The sequence below is a fragment of the Aotus nancymaae genome, unplaced genomic scaffold (genome assembly GCF_030222135.1).
Source record: "Aotus nancymaae isolate 86718 unplaced genomic scaffold, 86718_ANA_hifiasm-v0.15.2.pri h1tg000029l, whole genome shotgun sequence".
In the NCBI taxonomy this organism is placed as follows: Eukaryota; Metazoa; Chordata; class Mammalia; order Primates; family Aotidae; genus Aotus; species Aotus nancymaae.
The window spans coordinates 8,487,784-8,503,294 of NW_026988442.1; the positions used below are offsets into that span (position 1 = coordinate 8,487,784).

The 15,511-nt window shown below is 60.0% G+C and overlaps 1 protein-coding gene and 1 non-coding gene across 3 annotated transcripts; one reads left to right on the forward strand and one right to left on the reverse strand.

Moving 5' to 3' along the window:
• Positions 1 to 974: 974 nt before the first annotated feature.
• On the reverse strand, positions 975 to 1,115 carry LOC135277182 (U4 spliceosomal RNA). The gene has a single exon (XR_010344767.1). It is a non-coding gene; the product is annotated as a U4 spliceosomal RNA (small nuclear RNA).
• A 3,720-nt stretch (positions 1,116 to 4,835) lies between these two features.
• On the forward strand, positions 4,836 to 15,494 carry SLC4A11 (solute carrier family 4 member 11). Of its 2 annotated transcripts, XM_012455350.2 has the most exons (20): positions 4,836 to 5,103; positions 5,403 to 5,447; positions 7,983 to 8,135; positions 8,255 to 8,304; positions 8,544 to 8,775; positions 8,854 to 8,935; positions 9,208 to 9,331; positions 11,244 to 11,462; positions 11,551 to 11,644; positions 11,750 to 11,875; positions 11,977 to 12,090; positions 12,175 to 12,307; positions 12,577 to 12,650; positions 13,076 to 13,328; positions 13,400 to 13,506; positions 13,587 to 13,755; positions 13,841 to 14,014; positions 14,144 to 14,339; positions 14,422 to 14,591; positions 15,059 to 15,494. In XM_012455350.2, the coding sequence occupies exons 1-20, from the start codon at positions 4,929 to 4,931 to the stop codon at positions 15,126 to 15,128; spliced, it is 2,760 nt and encodes a 919-aa protein (XP_012310773.2). In that variant the 5' UTR covers positions 4,836 to 4,928; the 3' UTR covers positions 15,129 to 15,494. The 2 variants fall into 2 exon arrangements, with proteins under 2 accessions (XP_012310773.2, XP_064238346.1); XM_064382276.1 differs by having other exon boundaries at positions 5,013 to 5,447; positions 8,252 to 8,304.
• The last annotated feature ends 17 nt before the right edge of the window (positions 15,495 to 15,511 follow it).

The following is a 15,511-nucleotide window of genomic DNA, read 5'->3' on the forward strand; positions in this document are numbered from 1 at the left end:
CTAAAGAGCCTGTGGTGTGCGGACATGAGATGTGACATTTAACAGTCAGCTGTGGCTGGTGGAGAGCCCTGGATGCAGGGAAAGATCTGGGCAGGCCAACGTTGAGCACCCGGTCAGAGGGAGGTGGGAGGACAAGAAATAAATGTTGCAAGATAAAGGGGTCCCCCAGGCTCGGTAGCTCACGCTTGTAATCCTAGCATTTTGGGAGACCAAGGCAGATGGATCACTTGAGGTCAGGAGTTCAAGACCAGCCTGGCCAATGTGATGAAACCCCGTCTCTACTAAAAATACAAAAATCAGCTCGGCATGGTGGCCCGCGCCTGTAATCCCAGCTACTCGAGAGGCTGAGGCAGGAGAATCGCTTGAACCCAGAAGGCAGAGGTTACAGTGAGCCAAGATTGTGCCATTGCACTCCAGCCTGGGTGACAGAGCGACACTGTCTGAAAAAAAAAAAAAAAGAAAAGAAAAGAAAAAGAAAAAGGGGGCCCCTTGGCAAATGACACTGACACCATAAAAAATAATAATAAAATAAAAAGGAAAGCAGAGGCCTGTATGGTACTAGGTACTGCTGGAGGGAGGGCAAGAAAGCCAAGGTAGAGTGACCTGTGCAGCAGCAGTTTCAGTGGTGTGGTGAGGACAAAAGACAAGTATAAGTGGGTTGAAGAGACGTAGCAGGAGGGGCACGGAGCTCTGGAGAAATTTCCTCTTAAATGTAGCTGAGGGATAAGGCAGCACCCGGAGGGGAAGGGGCTCTAAGGAAATGTTTTGGGTTTTTGTTGTTTTGAGATGGAGTCTCACTTTGTCGCCTGGGCTGGAGTGCAGTGATGTGATCTCAGGGCACTGCAAACCTCTGCCTCCCAGGTTCAAGTGATTCTCCTGCTTCAGCCTCCCAAATAGTTGGGATTACAGGCACCTGCCACTACACCCAGCTACTTTTTGTATTTTTCTTTTTTTTCTTTTTTTCTTTTTATCAGTCTCCGTAGAGACTGTCAAAAATTGCCAGTGTCGACTGTACTGTAAGTCGTCACGGCGGGGTATTGGGAAAAGTTTTCAATTAGCAATAATTGCGCTTTGGATAAACCTCATTGGCTATGATACTGCCACTGCGCAAAGCTACTTTTTGTATCTTTAGTAGAGATGGGGTTTCACCATGTTGTCCAAGCTGGTCTCGAACTCCTGAACTTGTGATTCGCCTGCCTCGGCCTCCCAAAGTGCTGGGATTACAGGCGCAAACCACTGCACGCGGCCTGTTTTGTTTTCAAAATGAGACTTATTTATTTTTTTGAGACAAGGTCTCCCTTTGTCACCATGGCTGGAGTGCAGTGATGCAGTCTTGACTCACTGCAGCCTTGACCTCCCTGTCTCAAACAATCCTCCCACCTCAGCCTCCTGAGTGGCTGGGACCACAGAAGCGTGCCAACATGCCGGCTAAGTTTTTGTGATTTTAGTAGAGATGGGATTTCTCTACTAAAATTCTGTGTTGCCCAGGCTGGTCTCAAACTCCTGAGCTTGAGCAATCCTCCCATCTCTCTCTGCCTCTCAAAGTGTTGGGATTACAGGCGTGAGCCACCAGGCCTGGCCTAAAAATGAGATCTCACCCCAGATTTTACAATCCGCAGGCAAGGTAAGTGGCATCAGGGCAGGACAGTAGAAAACTGTTAAGTGCACCGTGTGGAACCCAGGGGTCACAGTTTCATATCCACAGCCCAGTGGAGTCTGAGACCCCAAGGGAGGGAATGAATGGGGACTGTGTGCCTGCATCTGGGTCCCTCAACCTGCCTTCCTGTGTAAGGACCCAGTGGGGCACAGCCCAGGAGATCTGGGGCGCCTGTATTTGGCCTCAGTGTCTGATCTACACAGGACAGGGGCAGGTGGGAGGGCTGAAGGAAACAGCCTCTGAAACAGGGTCAGTCTGGAGGCAGCAGGGGCATGGGCCTCAGGGGTTCCCTCCAGGAGGGCCCAGGGAACAGAACCACAGGGGTAGAGCACAGGTGAAGCAGAGAAGGGCTCAGTGCCAGTTCCTTTGAGAGACAGCCAGGGAAGGGACAGAGGGGGACCATAGCCGACTGGGGGAGTCTGGGGGAGGCTTGGCGGTGGGCTCCTCTTTCCTCAGTGGGCGGAGGTCCTTTGAGGAGGGCACAGGAGGCTGTGGTAAGGGGAAGCACCCTCCATTCCAGGGGCTTTCCTGGAACAAGTGGGTTGGAAGGACCAGGTGTTTGGGAGCTGGTGGGAGGCAGATGCAGAAACCAAGGCATTCCCGGATGGGAGAGGCTGGGGGTGGCAAGGTGGCTTTTCAGGGGTCCAGCCTGCATGCCACCCATGCAGCCATGCTCCAGGGACGACATCTGCCTGTGTCCTTCAGCTCCCCCTCAGCCTCCACAGGCCACCCGGGAGTCAGTGCCTGGAGTGGAGCTCTAGGTAGAGGGCGTCTAGAGAAGGTCCCAAGGGGTGCTCAGTATGACCCGGTGTCTCTCCAGAGTCACCCCTGAGTAAATAGCATGTGGTCAGCCCCAAGTCAGTTGCAGGTCTTGGGGTAGGGATCTCCCACAAGACCTCCTGGAGTAGCGGAGGAGCTGGTGTGCTCGGGCCGTCGCGCAGCCCCAGGCCATCCGTCGCCAAGAGGAGCATTCCAGGGCTCTGCTCCTAATGCGCTCTTACCTTGCCGGGAGCGGAATGGGCCGGCCTGGCTCACCCAATCTATGCCTGAGGCTTCCCCAACGCGCCAGGAGCCCTTCCTTCGCAGAGATGGGTTTGCCCCGGCCTGCCCACCACCCACCACCCCGTCCCTCTTCGATGGCTGGGGACAGTGGCCGAGGACTCTGTCCCAGCGCGGCTAAGCCGGAAAGCGCTGACGGCCGGAGGGGTCAGGAGGTTGGTTAGCGCTTTACGGAGCCGCGTGTTCCGTTTCCGAGGGCTGTGGAGCCTTTTACTAGGAAGCCACCGTGGATCAGGCCAGGGGTTCGTCGCACCGGCTGCATTTGCGAGACCCCATCGCAGCGCGCGCACCCACACTCGCAGGAGACTAAGCGCCCGAGAAGGCGAGTCCCCGGCCGGTCCAGGAAAGGGGACGGGCGCAGGGGCCATTTTGGGAAGGGAAGAGGCCGCGAACCATGACCTTGACCTAAGAGAAGACCGAGGTCGCGAGGAGGGCGGTAGATAAGTTGCGAGGCTCGCAGCGAGCAAACCCAAAGCAACCGAGCTCGGAGAGTGCCGGCTCAGCGGGCCAGGGAGTAGCTCGGGGATTGCTCGCCGGCCCGTCGAGTCAGTCGGGGCGCGCTTCCTGGAGGAGGAAGAGGACCTGCGGCCAGAGCCATGGGATAAATGCAGGAGGCGGGGCAGCCAGCGGGCGTGGCCCTGCGGAGGTCCCCGGCCGAAAGGAGGAGACAGGGGCCGGCCGTGTACTTAAAGCGGACGCGGGGGAAGCCCTCCCAGGGTCTGCCTCAGTCGCACAGCTCCGTGGGCCCGTGGGCCCGTGAGCCCGTCGAGCGTCTTCCCAGAAGCTCCCCGGCCCCGCCCAGCCCCTAACCCAGCGACGCTGGGTCCGCCGGGTCTGCTGCGCACAGGCTCGAAGGGGCCGGGTCTACTCAGTCGGGCCAAGCAGCGGCGGCGGCGGGGAGCGGCCCAGTCCGGCAGGAGCAGCCTCCTGCGGGTGGGGGCGCGGGGCGGGCGGCCGGGTCCCAGCTCTCTGCAGCTGTGGCTCCCGCCCCCGGGCGGGGCGTCTGAGCGGCATTAGGACCCAGGCGCGGCGCGGGGGTGTGTCGCCGGCTCCCGCCGCTGGCCCGCCCGAGTCGCCGAGTTTGGGGTCCCGAAGCGCCGGAGCGCGGCGTGAGGAGCCCGGGCGTGAGGGCGCGAGTGTGCCATGGCCGCGGCCACCAGGCGCGTGTTCCATCTCCAGCCGTGCGGTGGGTGCCTGAAACAGGGGGCACGGGGGAAGGCCGCCCGGGTCTCCGCCACTGAGGCCGGCTGGGCGGGGACGCGGAGCCGTCGGGGGTACCAGGACAGCGCGGATGCCGTCGGCCTGCGCGGGCCCGGGCGAGTGGGCCAGACGGCTGCGGGGATCCCAGCCACGGGGAAGAGGGCGCGGGTGCGGGAGGCCCGGGCGCGGCTTCGCGGCCCCTGAGCGCTTGGTTTCATTAGGGCTCTGCTGTCGCCGTCTTGAATTTCTTACCAGGTCTGAACAGATGATGCAGCGAGTCGAGGGCAGGGAGCTCCAAAGTGGGCAGGGCGGAGCTGTGGGGCTCCCAGCACCCCGAGCGCCGAGCTTTTGGGAGCCCGGCCCGCCGCCGCCTCGGAAGGTTTCTTCTTACCTTCTGCCCGAGCACCTTCCTGCCCGGCACCGCGGTGGGGTCCTCCGCTCTTGGGGGTCCCGGGCGCCCTGACCGTGCCCTGCGCGGCCACAGCGGTTTCTCCCTTGCTCTGACACCCGAGGGTCAGCCCGGGGTCCCTACCAGGACCCGGGTTTGTACGACCCTTTACCTGCACGTGGGCCGCGTGGACTGAAGCGGGGTGTGCCCTGGCCCACCCCTCCCAGACCTTCGTCGCCCTCGGCCGCTATCCCTCCCGCGGCCTGGGACGCGCCCCAGCGCCCCCGCCCCCCACTTTTGGATGCGGCCCCGGCTCCCGCCTCGCGCCGACATCCACATCCTGCGCCCCGACCCCCGGGGTCTCCGAATCTGGAGGCGCTTTCCTCTCGTGCATGTGGCCCCTCCTGTCGCTTCCTTCCTCTGACAGCGAGTCACAAACAGCCGGGACCATCCGGGGCCCGGCCCGGGAGGGCACAGCCTCCCCCGACCCATGTGTCCCTCAGACACTCCTCCCACCCCCGATTGTTCTCCCTTTTGGACCAACGGCTCTGCCTTCTAGGCGACCGGGATGCGGTCCCAGGGCAGGAGACCGTTGCCTGTCGGCCCCCGTGTGACCCCGGGTGCATGACGGGGGTCGGGGGAACTGCGCCTGCAGTGGGCGTTCATGGCCCCCGGGACCCGTCTGAGAGGGAGAGGAGTGATGTGCGGAGAGATCGCCTGAGGCCCGCCCCGGCCCAGTCCCTTCCTCCCGCTGCAGCTAGGCAGGGTTCTGCCAGGAAAGCCTGGATTAGCGAACATGGTACTGGTACTAATTCCGTGGGAAGACATCCCGAGAACGTCTCCCCTCCTCGCCTCTGGCCCGCCTGGGCAGCCCCTAGCAGATGGGCTAAGGAATTGAATTTCTGAGATTAAAACTGGCTTCCCCTGCTCCTCATCGGGCCCCCTCCCCTGCTTCCCTTTCTCCCTAGGGTGGCCGGGTTGCATCCCTGGGAAGAGTGAAGGAATCAGCCAGGTGGGGGGGCGGGGAAGACAGGTGCACACAGGAAGGAGGTCCAGGGCTGGTCCATGGGGCTGGTGACCTTTCGGCTTCCCTTGCAGAAAACTCTCCCACCATGTCGCGGAATGGATACTTCGAGGATTCAAGTGAGTACCTCTCGGGGAGTGTGCGTGGGCAGAGAGCTTCTCCGGCAAAAGCCTCCGGGGTGTGTAGCCCACCCACCAGAGTCCTGTGGCTTTGGCGGCCTGTTAGACCACTCTAGTGCTGGAATGCTTTTGGCTCCCACTCTCCGGGAGGCTGGACATGGGCGGGTCCCCGGTGCACCTGGGAGGGCAGGCCGCCCCTTCTCCTGGGCTACACGGACCAAGTGGACCCTCTGGGGTTCTTCCCCGAGGTTTTCTGTGACAGTGGCCTGTTATCTGACTAGCCTTGGGGCAAGAATTCTGTATGCCCCATCCCTCTGTCGTCACTCAGCCCTGCGGGGAGTGGCTGTCGTCTCTTTAAAGAAATATAAGGCCTCTGTGCTGCAGTATGTTGGGTACCTTTCTGTTGCCCCTCCTTGTACCAGTCTAGCTGTCTTCTTCCCCATGTCTCCGGGCTGGCTTCAGGCTGCGTCCTGTGCCCAGCCCCATGAGTGGCCTGGCCATCGAGGGTTGGTTTTGGGTCAGTGCGTAGACCCAGGGCTGATACGCCCTTACCCAGGGCCCCCAGGACGTGGGGGCTCTATGTGTGAGGCTGCTGGTGGGCAGGATAGGTATGGGCTGGGATGAGGACTTGGCATTACAGGAGCCCTCCGGGGACCTGGTAGTGTCAGCTGGGCAAGTCCTTGACCTAGGGGACCTGAGCACTAAGCCTAAGGTAGAGCTCAGGATATCGGGAAGAATGGGGGAAGAATGGGGCTGTGTGAAGGGCAGTGCCGGAGACTAGCGGGTGCTTGTTGAGGGGCAGAGGGGAGGCTGGGACAAGTTGGGGCCAGAGAAACCAGACAGTTTCAACAAGGCAAGCCTGACACGGGGAGGTGAACCAAAGCAGCGAGGATGTCTTTTGACCTAATAGTTCTTCTCTGGGCTCTGGAGGTAGTGCAGACCTGGGCCTGGGGGTCACCAGTCCCTGGAGGCTTTGACTCAGGAGGCATTAGGGCCTCCTGCCTAGAAGGGGCCCAGGTTAAACTCAGAACACAGGGAACAGGGCCTGGGATGTACCAGGGAAACTGGCGGCAGGAGTGGAAATGAGTCAGGGTGAGTCACTCCCTGGCAGGTGTAGGCGTGCTGCTGACCTGTCCCTGTTTCTGCACAGGTGTCTGTCAGGCATCGGTAGGGTCTGGGCTACAGCAGCCCCTTTCCTGGGAGTATCCACAAGTGGGGAACCTTAGGGGACCTACAAGACAGGAAGAGCTGCCAGTGGCCAGGGGTGAGGCAGGGACCTAGGAGGACTTCCTGGAGGAGGAGGTTCCAAAAAAGGCCCTCCAGGGAGGAAAGTCCTCAACTTGGAGGACAGGACCTGGCATGCCTGGGGTGCTGACCAACTGGCCTGAGGAGCTAGTGGTCAGGGCAGGGGAAGCAGGGCTGGCTCAGGCTGTGATCTGTAGGCTGCAGGGAGCCATCGCAGGGCTTAGGCAGAGGAATATTTGCATGTAACCAGGAAATCTTCCTGTAGGAAGAGGGTTGTGCTGTGAACCAGCTGCAGGAATTGAGGGGCCGACCAAGAGAAAGGGGAGCAGGCTCTCAGCTCTGGAGTCCCACATCCCCCAGGTGCCAGGACACACCCTCACTCTCCATGAGGGAGGGGCACAACAGGGGCAGGGCTGACGTGAGGCCTTGGGATCCTCTCCCCTGGCAGCCCCTGGCTGTTTCCCTGGCTTTCCTGCTTCCTAGGCTGTCTGATACCTGGGTCTCAGTCTTGATGCTTCTCCCCACCTGCCCTCCTGAGGAGGAGCTCTAAGACCCTGTGCCCACAGGCAGCATGCGTGTGTGTGTGTGTCACATGGATACTGCAGCTTCTCTGTCTTCCCTGTGTCCCCTACTTGGGGAGGGTGGGGACAGGCAGGGAAGTCTCATCTGCATCCTTTTTTTTTTTTTTTTTTTTTTTGAGACAGAGTCTTACTCTGTCGCCAGGTGCCAGGCTGGAGTGCAGTGGCACAACCTTGGCTCATTGCAACCTCCACCTCCTGGGTTCAAGCAATTCTCCTGCCTCAGCCCCCCAAGTAGCTGGGACTATAGGCGCGTGCCACCACGCCCAGCTAATTTTTGTATTTTTAGTAAAGATGGGGTTTCACCATGTTGGCCAGGATGGTCTCGATCTCTTGACCTTGTGATCCGCCCGCCTCGGCTTCCCAAAGTGCTGGGATTATAGGTGTGAGCCACCGCGCCCTGCCCTCTCTTCATTCTTGTACTCTGTGCCAGCCCCGACGTGTCTGGAGTGGACATGTTTTTCTCACACTGAAGGGTCAGAGCCATTCAGGGTCCTGGTCCCAGCAGCTGGGTAATGCCGGAGAGTCACTGTGTGGGACTAGAAGCTGCCTTCCTGGCCTGTGGGATGGCCTCTCCTACCACGGCCCGAGAGTGGGACAGTCCAGGGGTCCCTGTTCCTTGGGCTTGGAGCCCCTCCTTTCTGTGTATGGCACTAACAGCCAGGCCCTCTTGCTCTTGGGGGTCTTTTCTTGGGGGTCACTGGGTCTCTAGGCTACTACAAGTGTGACACAGATGACAACTGTGATGCCCGAGAGGACATCCTGGGGGATGAGGGCTTCGACACCGTCAACTCCTCCATCGTGTCTGGCGAGAGCATCCGTTTTTTTGTCAATGTGAACCTTGAGATGCAGGCCGCCAATGCTGGTACGGGGGCTGCAGCAGGGGCAGGCTGGGGAGGGCACCGGCCTGGGAAGGTGTGACCCGCCTTACTAAGACCTGAGGAGGAGGCGGCACCCTCAGCCCTCCCCGTTTTTCTCCAGCAGAGAATGAAGCGACTTCCGGTGGCTGTGTGCTCCTGCACACCTCCCGCAAGGTGAGCGGTCCGTCCTGCAGGTGGTTCTGGGGTCTCTACCTGGGGGCTGAGGCAGTGGCTTCCCTGAGAGTCCTCCTGCTGCTCCCCTCTTCCCATGCCTCCAGGAGCAGCTCAACAGGGAGCTCACTCCAGCCCAGGGCTGGGGACTAGGCTGCTGCAGCCGGCTGGGTGGGAGGGGCCAGATGGTGACAGCGTCTCATTCATGGGCCCCTGTGGTTTTGTCCCTGGGGTCCCCTCAGTACCTGAAGTTAAAGAACTTCAAGGAAGAGATCCGTGCCCACCGCGACCTAGATGGCTTCCTGGCACAGGCCAGCATCATCCTGAACGAGCCGGCCACCTCCCTGGATAATGTGCTGCGGGCCATGCTTCGCCGCTTTGCCCAGGACCCTGACGACGCGGAGCCCAACTGCAACCTGGACCTGCTCATGGCCATGCTCTTCACCGACGCCGGGGCCCCCATGCAGGGTAAAGGTGAGGCCGATCTCCCAACCCCCGGTGTGGGCGTCAGAAGGGGCCACTGACCCACCCTCCCCATTGCTCTGTCCTCAGTCCACCTGCTGTCAGATACCATCCAAGGGGTCACCGCCACAGTCACAGGGGTGCAGTACCAGCAGTCATGGCTCTGCATCATGTGAGTTGCCAGGCCACTTGGCCCCCCCTTCTTGTCACAGCGCAACTGGGCATCCCGTGTCCCCTGTTCCCTACAGAAGCCGGCCCAGTGAGTGCCAGGGCTTTGGCCGCCCACCCAACCTGGGAGAAGAGGGTCGGAGCACTCCATCCCCTTTGGTCTTCTTTTCCCTCCCTAGCAGAGGTCACCAGGGGTCAAGGTCAAGGGGGTTCCAGGTGGGGGAGCCCCAGCCCCCCAGGGTGCAAGTGTCACTGTGTCCTCCCCACCCCTGCCAGCTGCACCATGAAGGCCCTACAGAAGCGGCACGTGTGCATCAGCCGCCTGGTTCGCCCACAGAACTGGGGGGAGAATTCCTGTGAGGTTCGGTTCGTCATCTTGGTGCTGGCGCCACCCAAGATGGTGAGTGGGGGTCTTGGGGTCTGTGTCCTGGGGAGGAAGAAGGATCCCAGGTTACCCACCCTCTCCTGGGGGCCCCTCTCACCTGTCTTGGCCTCTGAAGGCCTGATCCTTACCCCTCCTTCCACCTCAGCCCTGCGGTTGTGTCAGAAACATCTTGCTAGGCCTGGCAAGTCCTCATTTCCCCAGGGGTTGCCCAAAAGGTTGTATTTCCTTCTTGACTGAAAGGAAATGCTTTTGATCACTATCCTTATTCAAACGTGGGGCCTTCCTTTGGCCTGCCTGCCCCCCCAGCCCTTCTTCAACTTGGCTGACTTTGTGATTTGCTGGCTGAGTCCCTGCTCCTTCCTAGGCTACATACCCACTGGCTGGGACACCATGCTTTTTGTGGGAGCTGGAATTGATACAATTTTGGGAGTTTTTTAAGGAAAAAGATTTAACAAATCTCAACAGATGATTGCCAGGAGACCATCCCTCCCAAGGCCTTAGCAAGGCCTTCAGCTTCAGCTTCCCTTAGCTTCTCGTGCCTCTGCCCCTGGCCTTCTATAGGCAAAGCGGATGCTCAGGGGGATAGCCCTCCCAGGGATTTCAGACATGCCGGGAACCTTCCCAAATGCTACTATGCTGGTGACAGAGGAAAGGCAGCCCCTGGGTTGGAGGGAGTGGCCCTCAGCAGGGTGCCCAGACAGAAGGAGCAATAGCCAGAGCTGAGTAAAAGCCTGGTGCCTTGAGGCCGATGCCCTAGCCCCTGACACCGGGCTCCTCTCAGGGGCATGGGTCTGTTCTTTCGAGGTTTTGTGTTTTTGTTTGTTTTTAATTTTTTGAGACTGTCTCGCTCTGCTGCCCAGGCTGGAGTGCAGTGGTGTGATCTCAACTCATTGCAACCTCTGCCTCCCAAATAACTGGACCTACAGGCGAGCACCACCCAAAAATTCCAGCCCAGCTAATTATTTTGTATTTTTAGTAGAGACAGGGTTTCACCATGTTGGCCAGGCTGCTTTCGAACTCCTAACCTCAAGTGATCCGCCTGCCTCAGCCTCCCAAAGTGCTGAGATTGCAGGCATGAGCCACGGCGAAGCATGGGCCTCTTCTAAAGCAAACATGCACAGTGTCCTGGGACTACAGCTTTGAGCCACAGAGGGGCAGATGCTGCTGCTAGATGAGCAGGTTGCCGCGATGAGGACTGGATGCTGAGCTCATGGTTCATGGATAGGCTTGACCTTGGCCAAGCAGGAGAGAGAGGACCTGATGGGCTTGGAGCTGCTCTGAAAGTCAAACCAGCAGACAGTGCAAATACCCCTGGGGAAATGTAGTTGGGTAAACATTTTTCTCCATTGTGGTTTCATTATCTGTGATTACACAGACTTTTGTTGCTTAGGACAAGAGTAATATCTTAAGTTTATAAAAAATCATGAGTTTATAAGAAAAATATAGATCGATGGTAGTTCTGGATCTACTGGCCTGGTTGAAATCATGGCAGAGTACACTAATGCCTGAACTTTGTGGAATAAGACCTGCTACCAGCAGCCGGGCACAGTGGCTCACACCTGTAATCCCAGCACGTTGGGAGGCCTAGGCAGATGGATTGCTTGAGGCCAGGAGTTCGAGACCAGCCTGGACAACATAGTGAGACCTCATCTCTACAAAAAACTAAAAATTGCTTGGCATGGTGGTGCATGCCTGTGGTCCCTGCTACTGGGGAGACTGACGTGGGAGGATCGCTTGAGCCTGAGAGGTCAAGGCTACTATAAGCCGTGAGTGGGCAGCCTGGGTGACAGTGAGACCCAGTCTCAAAAAAACAAAACAAAAAACCTGCTGCTAGTTCATGGGGAGAGCACCTCCACCTGTTCGGCCTGTGCAGAGCCTCCTCTGTTCTACAGGGGTGGTGGATGTGACTCCCATCCTCCACCCCTAGAAAAGCACTAAGACCGCGATGGAGGTCGCGCGCACATTTGCCACCATGTTCTCGGATATCGCCTTCCGCCAGAAGCTCCTACAGACCCGCACAGAGGAGGAATTCAAGGAGGCCTTGGTGCATCAGAGACAGCTGCTCACCATGGTGAGCCACGGCCCAGTGGCGCTGAGAACAAAGGAACACAGCACAGTCTCCCTCTCTGCCCACAGACACCAGGAGGTACAAGGGTAGAGCCCGGCGAGGGCCAGCAGGGTTGGTGGGGGCAGGGGCTGGACAGGGCTAACGGGCCCTCCGTTCTCTCCAACAGCCCCCAAAGTGCAAGGACTTTGTCCCTTTCGGGAAGGGCATCCGGGAGGACATCGCACGCAGGTTCCCCTTATACCCCCTAGACTTCACTGACGGTATGTGGCCTCGTGGCGCATCTGGACCACTGCTTTTGACACTGGACCACACGCATGCCCATCCTGCATCCTCAACAAACCCTCTGTCCCATCCCCCATTCCTAGGCATCATCGGGAAAAACAAGGCTGTGGGCAAATACATCACCACCACCCTGTTCCTCTACTTTGCCTGCCTCCTGCCCACCATCGCTTTTGGGTCCCTCAATGATGAGAACACGAAGGGGGCCATCGGTGAGGGGTTGGCGGTTGGCGATGGGCGGTGGGCGGTGGGCGGGGGTGTGCTGGGCAGGGCCCTGGGCTGCGGCACCCGCCTGACCTCCCCACCCCCACAGACGTGCAGAAGACCATAGCCGGGCAGAGCATCGGAGGCCTGCTCTACGCGCTCTTCTCCGGGCAGCCGCTGGTGATTCTGCTGACCACCGCGCCCCTGGCGCTCTACATCCAGGGTGCAGTAGGGGCTGAGGAGGGAGATGGTACCCGAGACCCCTAATCCCTGCTGGGCTCTGACCCACCCTGCCCCCTGCCTGCAGTGATTCGCGTCATCTGTGATGACTACAACCTGGACTTCAACTCCTTCTACGCGTGGACGGGCCTGTGGAACAGCTTCTTCCTCGCACTTTATGCCTTTTTTAACCTCAGCCTGGTCATGAGTCTCTTCAAGAGGTGACTGGCCATTTTGTGAGCTGCTGGGACCCTCAAGCGTGGCATCTGGCTCAGCCTCATGCCAGCATCAGGCCCTGTAACCACAGGGCAAGGGGGGTGCCCCCACCATATCGATACCCGAAGGGGCCGGGGTGGACTCGGGCAGGGACTGGGGCCCTGGTTTTCTTCCTGGCAAGAGGAAGCAGGGGACCCTGCAGGGGCTCAGGGAGGCCTGCCCCACCCACCCCCTGGTGACACTCGCTCTGATGAGGCTCATCACCTCCTGGCAGGTCGACAGAGGAGATCATTGCCCTCTTCATTTCCATCACGTTCGTGCTGGATGCTGTCAAGGGCATGGTCAAAAGTGAGTCTGTCCAGGGACCACCTGCTGCATGGGGCACTCAGCCGAGATGGGAGGCTCTGCACTGTGGCCCGGCGAGGGGCAGATGGGACCAGCCCAAGCTGAGCGTGCCCCCGTGGTCAAGGGTGCGGTGCTCTGGAAGCCATGGACTGGCAGAGGGCAGATCCCCCCACGATCGAGGGTGACAGGGCCGCCCCAGGTGGGATCAGCAGTGAGGCAGAGGCACTGGGCAGACTGTGATGAGGTGTCAGAGATGGGACAAGGACAGTGGGCAGGAGTGCAGGTGCACAGACAGGGTCCTTCCCACCTTCCCCCCCACCTTCCCCCCACCCTATCCCTGGAGCCTTCTCCCTTCAGGGCCCCTTCCCTTAGGGTCCCTCCCCACCACGCGCTGGAGAGGGCTGAGGCCTGTGGGTCCGTGTCCACAGTCTTCTGGAAGTACTACTATGGGCATTACTTGGACGACTACCACTCAAAAAGGACTCCATCCCTGATCAGCCTGTCAGGCCTTGGCACCAGCCTCAACGCCAGCTTCCACACTGCCCTCAATGCCAGCTTTCTGGCCAGCCCCACAGAGCTGTCCTCGGCCACGCACTCAGGCCAGGCGACTGCCGTGCTCAGCCTCCTCATCATGCTGGGCACGCTCTGGCTGGGCTACACCCTGTACCAGTTCAAGAAGAGGTGAGGGGCTGTGCAGGGAGGGAAGGGGCCCCCCGGGCCGAAGGTCGTGCTCATGCACCCGCTGTCCCCAGCCCCTACCTGCACCCCTGCGTGCGTGAGATCCTGTCTGACTGCGCCCTGCCCATCGCAGTGCTCGTCTTCTCCCTCATCAGCTCCCACGGCTTCCGGGAAATCGAGAGTAAGTTGGGGCTGGGTAGCGGGTGGCGTGGGGTGGCTCCCAGGCGCTGCAGGTAAGCTGTAGCCTGTCTCCTGCTGCAGTGAGCAAGTTCCGCTACAATCCCAGCGAGAGCCTGTTTGCGATGGCGCAGATCCAGTCGCTGTCCCTGAGGGCCATCAGCAGTGCCATGGGTCTCGGCTTCCTGCTGTCCATGCTTTTCTTTATCGAGCAGAACTTGGTGGCCGCCTTGGTGAATGCACCGGAGAACAGGTGTGGAGGGCAGGTGAGGGCGGAGGTGGACAAGGCCTGGGCCCCGGGGAGTGGGGCTCTGTCTACCAGTGCCCGTCTGCTGCAGGCTGGTGAAGGGCACTGCCTACCACTGGGACCTCCTGCTTCTCGCCATCATCAACACGGGGCTGTCTCTGTTCGGGCTGCCCTGGATCCACGCCGCCTACCCCCACTCTCCGCTGCACGTGCGGGCCCTGGCCTTAGTGGAGGAGCGCGTGGAGAATGGGCACATCTATGAGACGTGAGTGTGAGGTGGCAAGAACTGTGGGACCCTGAGGAGCGGGGAGCCTCAGGCTACATGGGACGTAGGGAGGGATGAGGCCTCATGGATGGGGGCGCAGAGGTGATGCTCAGCCTTGGGGCGCCGCAGGATTGTGAACGTGAAGGAGACGCGGCTGACCTCGCTGGGTGCCAGCATCCTGGTGGGGCTGTCCCTGCTGCTGCTGCCTGTCCCACTGCAGTGGATCCCCAAGCCTGTGCTCTACGGCCTCTTCCTCTACATTGCACTCACCTCCCTTGACGGCAACCAGCTAGTCCAGCGCGTGGCCCTGCTGCTCAAGGAGCAGGTGAGTGCTTGGCCCTGCGAGGGAGCAGCGTGGGCGGGGACACAACCCATGCCCACTCACACCGGGTCCCTGCCGCCCACAGACCGCGTACCCCCCAACACACTACATCCGGAGGGTGCCCCAGAGGAAGATCCACTACTTCACAGGCCTGCAGGTGCTGCAGCTGCTGCTGCTGTGCGCCTTCGGCATGAGCTCCCTGCCTTACATGAAGATGATCTTTCCTCTCATCATGATCACCATGATCCCCATCCGGTACAGGCGGCCGGCAGTGGGCAGGAGGGGTCCAGTCTAGGGGCGGAGACTGGGCAGGCAGGGGCAGTTGTCAGGAGAAGGGGTCCCACCTAAGAGTGAAGAATGGGTGGGCTGGGGTGGGTGGCCAAGAGGAGGGGACCAGCCTAGGGGTGGTACAGGCTACAGCCTAAGAGTGGAGAATGGGTGAATTGGGGTGGGTGGGTAGCCAGGAGGAGGGGACCAGCCTAGGGGTGGAGAATGGGTGAATTGGGGTAGGTGGGTAGCCAGGAGGAGGGAACCAGCCTAGGGGTGGACAGTGGGCGGGCTGGGTGGCTGGTGGGCAGGAGGAGCCCAGCCTAGGGGTGGAGAGTGAGCGGACTGGGGATAGGCAGGAAAGGAGAGGCCTAGCCTGGCCCTGTGGGTGGGCTGGGTGGGTGCCCACTGCCTTCTCTCTGACCCAGGCTTCTCCTGTCCCTTCCTCCCCGCAGTTATCTCTTGCTGCCCCGAATCATTGAAGCCAAGTATTTGGATGTCATGGATGCTGAGCACAGGCCTTGACTGACAGGCCTAGCCACACCCCATTCACCAGCCCCCAACATGCTCCCAGGCTGGCTCTGGGACTGTGAGGGGAGGTGTGGGTGTGTGGGTGGCTGCTCTGCGCTGCGCTCTCTCATGGCTGACTCAGGCCTGGGGCCATCTGGGCATTGTAGGGGTGCAGTGGTGTGTGCCTGCCCCCCTCCCATTATCCCTTAGCTTTGGGCCAGGAGCGTTGCTCAGGGCAGCTTCTGCCCAGGGTGGGTGGGACTGAGCAGGATGGATTTTCTTTTGATAAAAGAGTCGATGCCTGAAAGAGAAACCATTTCCTTGATTGTGTAAGGAACTCGCTGTACGCACACTAGAGAATAAAGCTCCTGTTTCTAGGCTTCCTGTGTCACCTCTGT

Excerpts from the sequence above, each read along its gene's own strand:
- SLC4A11 (XM_012455350.2), top strand. The coding sequence starts at position 4,929 with ATGACGGGGGTCGGGGGAACTGCGCCTGCAGTGGGCGTTCATGGCCCC. Across the intron at positions 5,104-5,402 it reads AGCCTGGATTAGCGAACATG|AAAACTCTCCCACCATGTCG; the intron begins GTACTGGTACTA and ends CTTCCCTTGCAG. Across the intron at positions 9,332-11,243 it reads TGCTGGCGCCACCCAAGATG|AAAAGCACTAAGACCGCGAT; the intron begins GTGAGTGGGGGT and ends CTCCACCCCTAG.